This window comes from Varroa jacobsoni, unplaced genomic scaffold, assembly GCF_002532875.2.
Source record: "Varroa jacobsoni isolate VJ856 unplaced genomic scaffold, vjacob_1.0 scaffold_228, whole genome shotgun sequence".
Lineage (NCBI taxonomy): Eukaryota > Metazoa > Arthropoda > Arachnida > Mesostigmata > Varroidae > Varroa > Varroa jacobsoni.
This window is the reverse complement of record NW_019213130.1, coordinates 179,207-185,604: the sequence shown is the minus strand read 5'-3', so window position 1 is coordinate 185,604 and position 6,398 is coordinate 179,207. Positions and strand designations below refer to the sequence as shown.

The following is a 6,398-nucleotide window of genomic DNA, read 5'->3' as shown; positions in this document are numbered from 1 at the left end:
TGATCCCCTCCTATTTAAAAACAAAAACCATAAATAACAGCTCTACCGCTCAGGCAGTTCTTCATCAATATGACAGAAGCAGCAGCTGCAGCCTAGAATTTTCGCGGCCTTTGCCACTTACCCAGTAAAGGACAACAACCGCCAGTCGCCTTATGCCGCTCGTTGCAATAGAATGTATGTAATAAATAAAAACGTGGACATGCCATATAGCTCCCACATTGCCTTAATTGGTTGTCATTGTCAGCTCGAGTCAATTTGAGGCGCGATTGACCCATTCTTGTCTTTTACATTGGTAAATTAGAATGAGAACTTAGATTCTAACTTCTGTATAATTATTGTTAATTATTCAAGGGGTTAGGATGCGCAGCCGTGGATTAAATATTATTATAATTTCACTTAATGTCACTTAAAGTCAGAGACCTACTTTTTATAAATAGAAAAAAATGTAAAATTCAATTCAATGCGCGGTCTTTTGTAGCACCTGCATTAAGTCTCACATCATCATTCCTCTTGACTATACATATCACAGTAATGGTATTTTTATTCTCTACGAACGCGAGTGGATAAATGAAGTACCTGGAAAATTACTGCATAATTTATTGTAACACACATAGAAATTGCATCTCATTCATGCAGGTCATACGTCTATTACAAACTTGTTCGACAAGTAATGACACCTTTGATTTTAGTTGAAGTATTGCACTTCGTTGGATAACTGCTTTTTTGTCCGTCCGCTCTATTTTTGGTTCATTCAGCTTACAGATTTTCTTTTGAGCTCGGACGACACGACGAGGACTCCTTGGTTAAGACCACCAGTTAAAAGTGGCTTAAAATGTTCAAACATAGTATTTTTGATGTGAAAATGACAAAATTAGAAAAAGGGAGCGAAGCGAAAAGTAACAGTTTTATTACTTTCCACATACTTTAAGAGATAAAGATAACTAACTAGAGTAAGATACTGCTGTTATAGGTACCCCCTAGGGCTATCCCTTGCTTTTGTGGCAGATGATAAAATTTTTGCGAATGCGCTTGCACGAAAATGCATTTGCCACAGTAGACAAACAGCCCATAAACAAGAACGTAGTATTGCAATATATATCTTAGTGGGCGCACGATTCTAGCATATATTCGTGCTTTGAGAAAAATTAGCTCGATCGGTTCTTTCTCTGCCCTACCTAATGAATCGTCATCAGGCACAATTTTATTGCCTGTGGTGGGAAGCTCTTTCCGAAACCTTTTTTTTTTTTTTTCAGTAATGTATGTTAATACTGTCTCTTCCAACCTCGTCACTAGACCGGCCTAACCGCCTTCTTTCCCACTATTCGCCCGTAGTTAAGTCATTTGTCAGACGGTGGCCCGCTAGACCGTCCAACCGGTGGTTTTAAACCTGACCTAAGTGGCCTCTAGCACTATGGCGCTTGAACTTATCGGAATTCCTCGCTCATCAAATTCGACCCGTCGAGGTGATCCAGCTAAGAACAGCTCACGTGCAAAGGGCAATAACTTGCTCATTCGCCTCCCATCGTCAACGGTGTCGTTTCCACGTTTCGTCCTCCTTGTCCTCAACGTTTTCGTTTGATTGTGGCTGCCTCCGTCACTATAGTCGAACAGGAGCGGTGGGCCGGGAATACAGCTGCTTCTGAAATGCTCCCATATCCTTATACACAGTTTCGCGTTTACTTACCGACCCATTCTTTAAAGGCGTTAGCGAGCATATTTCGGCTGCGGACGCAGAGGGAACGTGCGCATTCCCTCGAATTGGCTAATATGGCAATAACAACGAAATATAAAATAGAATTTTTTTGGACTTTATAGTGAAATGTGTAGGTGTATGCAAAATCTTAGATACAATACAGCCATTAAGGTGCAGAAAGAGGCAGCACAGTAGCTCTAAACAGTTAATAACACATGTCACTTCAGGTAATAATATGGCCGCACTGATAATTGAATTCGAAGAAAATTTATAGCCTCTCGCGCCTGTTTAGCTGTAAATCAATAATAAATTATTGATTTACAGCTGAATTAAGTTATTTACAAATAAAGCGCATCGTACACAAGTAAAAGAAAAACGGCATAATCTCTATTTGCTCTATGCGGTATTTCAGCCAACAATCTACGCAACGCGTTCGTGTTTGTCTGTCTCAACCGTTTCCAGCAAGTTGTCAACGTGCACACCTTCCAGGCACAGAACGAGACCTCTAAGGTTTGCAAAACGTCGCGTTAAGGCCAGCCTTTTTTGCAGCACCTAACAACTTAATGTTTTTATAATACTAACCTTTACGTAGTAGGTTGCTATTATCTGCAGTATGTTAATATATATAATCTTCTCATTGGTTTGATACTTGATTAATGTTTGCAAACGCAAGATCGCTCCTCCATCCGGATACTACGTTAATTCTAGCACGGAGGTACTTAAAGCGCCTGTGCATCCTAAAATTTTCTCCTCTTTATATAAACTAAATAGCAATTCAGCTAAGTTTTTTGACCCCGGGTGATATTGCCCTTGTTTGTGGCTACATTGACAGGATTCTTTATGACGCGCAGCGTGGTGACTGGTGTTAGTAATGCTTGCCTTCTACACGGACCGCGCCATAACCATCTGTCTTCAGTTCGACTCGAAACGTTTTTTTAGTAACTTTTTGGTAGAGAATATTCTAAGCATTTTCAATTTACTCACCTAATACTTTGACTGCCTACCACAAGCTGCCTATTCAGGTTTCAGAGATACGGAAAACGCAAACCATTTTCACGACCCTTCTCTTTACGTCTTCTAAGAAGTCCCCTTACCGGCTAGCTATGCGTTAAGTCTGATTTATGGCGCAAGTGAGTCTCCCTTACTCTTTGCGACAAGGAAAAAAACATGAATCCTTTCAATTTCGGCCCAAAGCTCGCCATTTGCTTTCATCCAAATGACTGGATCACGAGCCGAGCATTCCGTGCCATTCCAACAAGCTAGTACACCCGAGATTTTTATCCAGTTTTTTTTTTTCTCTCGAGCTTTAGCTGAAACGAATATTACTCTTATCTTATTTCGTAAGTTGTTTTTGTTTGTCTATAATGTCAGAACGCCGGAGAAGTGAAAAGGTACCATTGCGATTTTCTAGGGTCTTCTGATCGCTTCATACAATTGTTGTTTACAGCATTCACCATCTACCCTTTCAGCGTTTATCGTGTATGTATTTACCTTCTTTTTCATTAGTTGCTGTGGTTGGGCCGCCTTCAGGATACGGTTGATCACTGGAAGCGTACCCTACAAAGCACAGTGTTTAAACACAGGTAATTGAAGACAGGTAGGAAGTGAACTGATCGAACTCTTTCTATACAATATTTAAACAGAAATGGCGTTCCCATGCTGCCAAAACTGTAAGTAAACAAGGGCTATAAATATTCGAGGGTACGCATGGATCAATAGTATATACATCTGCAGTAGTTAAAATGATTCGTAAATGAAGGTATATAATGTGAAATTATTTACTTGACATTAGAATAGTGACAGAGCATGTGTAATATTCTTATTTATGTCATTCTTAAAAAAAAAACTCTTTAATTATGCCCCATGATATTTTCCTTGCACTTACTGTCAACAACGACCTAAAAATAATGGCAAGCTAGCACATCTGAAGCCGATGTTCCATTTGTTATAGACCACACTGAGCGAAGTAATCAAAATCTACGACCCGAAGAGCTCCGTCTCTGCATAGGAGACTTGATGTGTCGTGTAATAAAGATAGGAATATGAAGCAAACTTCATTCAGAATCGAAAGGACGAATGATACATTCGGCGACGGCACACAGAGATATATACGGGTCGTAAAATGCTATCGTACTGATTTAAACGTATTCATTGATTTTTTGGCTTAGTTTACAAAAGCTACAGGTCCAGGGCTCTGCTAAAACCGCATATTTACCTTTTCGAGACATCTATTTTTCCGTACCAACTAAGCATATTATACAACGGCCTTTCGAGTCGCAATTTTCGATCGGCCGTTTTGCGAGGCTTTAGTCTTATGACATTATTAACGTTGATGGTAGTTTTGTCCTATATTGATTAAGCTAAAACCGATCTATGACCTTTTCCGCATGCAGACCAGTAGGATTATAGGATTATCCTTTCTTAATTGTTTCCTGCTATATCTGTAGTTGGAGACTACAGTGCGGTTCTTAGTAGGAAATCAAATATTTCGTGGTTTTTTAGAGAGCACAATCGCATTTTGGCAAGAATCAGCATTATCTATCGATCCGTTTATTTTTGCCGTCAGCAATCCATTCTGTTGTACAGTAAGATCTTGAAGTGTGTTTTTCAGCTTTTAGATTAGATCGTACCACACGTTGATGGGTCACAAGCTCCTGAGAGCTAGATTCGAAAGAGTGCTATAAGATAATATAATAAAACAACGCGCCTTATGTAAGTATGTACGCATAACAATATGGTTTAGTTAGGTTTACTCGGGGCCGATTTAGCTGCTGCGGCTGTTTTTAGCGTTGACGTTGCGTTCTTTGTTTTTTCCAAAGGGTCATTGTTTTCCGTATCGTTCTAATTTCAGGCCGTCGACCGTCCCGTCGGAATGCGTTTCGATTTCCGGTGGAGGTCAAGCTACCTTCCCGAGGCGGTCGACTTAAATCAGCGAATTGAAGAGTGAAAAACTCGCACTCGTGATCGTCAAAGGCCGTCGCTTCTCTCTGATCAGAACTCTGTGGCCGAGTGACGATCCGGACAATAACGATGGGCAAAACTCTGGAAGCTAAATTGAGACTTCGTCCAAATGCTCGCGAAACAAGACACTGTGGACCACAATCATCCGGATTTTTATTCTACATAGCCAATTTTATGCATTTGATTTAACTCACAGTCCTAGCGAAAGTTATATGACGCACCAAATAAACGAAGCCTGCAAGAATTTGTTATTTGGTTTCAGAAAGAAGGAGAAAGCCAATCGCAACGACCCTCGGCGGTCGGAGCGCAATACCTTTGCGTTGGTATGGTGGTTCTTTTTGTGGTGTTAACACCTACATCGGCCATCGGCTCCCTGCGTCGTTAGGGGTCTCTAATGGACATCGCATAGCGTGAAGAGGCTGTGGGTTCGTTTACTGACTCAAATGAGCTCAAACTAGAATTTTACTCTCATTCATTGATTCGAACTTTCGTAAGTATTGAGAACGTCGAAATAGAATTAGAAGCAACAGGTAACCGTTCAATGTCATACAATTTTATCGTAAATTCTAGCTACCGGTAAAAATGTCGTCGGCCAATTCTATGGACTGTATACGACCACCTGAAATCCAATGCAAGGAGTACAGAGCGAAAATATTCACGTCTCTATATATATGTAAACGACGATAGTTGATAATTGTCTACTTGTCAGATTTGGTCGTAAGCTAATTATGTTCTGATCAATGCGTCACATGACCGTGGTAATACATTGCGGTGCCATGTACGTACTGTCGCGCGACTATTTTGCTGAAAAAATTAAAAATATAATAGAATCAAGTATATGTATGCGCATCCTCTTTTTTACGCAGTATGAATTGTTGTTGTTGTTGTTGTTATCATAAAAAAATTCTCCTTACAGTTTACTGCTAAATTCAAGTCTCGAATTGAACAAGGACAGATCTTCGTCACATCGCGTGATAGAAGTTACTCGTGCCGTATCAGGAGCGTACATGTACCTGTATGCTCCTAATACGGCAGATAGAGTAACTTATATACATACATGTACTGCAATACTATGGAAGATAAATTCGGATACAATTTTCGAAATACGCTAAAACCTGTGTGCTACTAAAGCCAATCTGCGAATGTAGATTAAGTATAATTTTCGAAATTAATAGCATGACGTCAGTAGTAAATGTGTCTGGCGAATATCTAGTCAAACCTATCTAAAAACGAGGGTGACAGAGCTTGATACAGGTGGCGTTGAAACAATGAATTCTGTATTCGGAACTAGCTACGATTGGTAGTACAGTACCGTGTGACGTTTTCACTGATCCAGATCAGATGGGACGGAAACGTTCCACGGGTCACACTTGATATCGTAATATCAAACCAGCACCACGTGTCTACCAAACCGAGAATAAATCCCGGAAGCAAGTGTGTATTGTCACTGTTATCTTTGTGTATGAGAGCAAGCAATATAGCCATTCATAAACATACAACGCAGCCAAAGGCAACAGCTGGCTGCCAATTGTCCACGTCGACAATTTAGCCAACACAATGCTTCGTTGTACACGCATAAGTAACTTATAACTTAACTTATATACTTACATGCACACACATAATGCTGAAATGCATATCTCGAAGAATGACAAATAATCGCAATATTGGAGGAATTGCGTTAACCATAGAGTAACGAAACACAGCAGAAAGTTCATTTTGCGAAGGCCATCGATATATTTAGTAG

At 40.1% G+C, this 6,398-nt stretch overlaps 1 protein-coding gene across 1 annotated transcript in view; it reads left to right on the top strand.

Annotated features, from left to right (window-relative positions):
* Nucleotides 1-6,093, top strand: part of LOC111273815 (uncharacterized) — a gene marked incomplete at its 5' end in the record, with an annotated part of 63,603 nt that extends 57,510 nt beyond the window's left edge. The window contains 3 exon segments of the mRNA XM_022855785.1: nt 2,106-2,203; nt 3,200-3,276; nt 4,545-6,093. Coding sequence (XP_022711520.1) covers nt 2,106-2,203; nt 3,200-3,276; nt 4,545-4,620 — 251 coding nt within the window.
* Nucleotides 6,094-6,398: the final 305 nt, after the last annotated feature.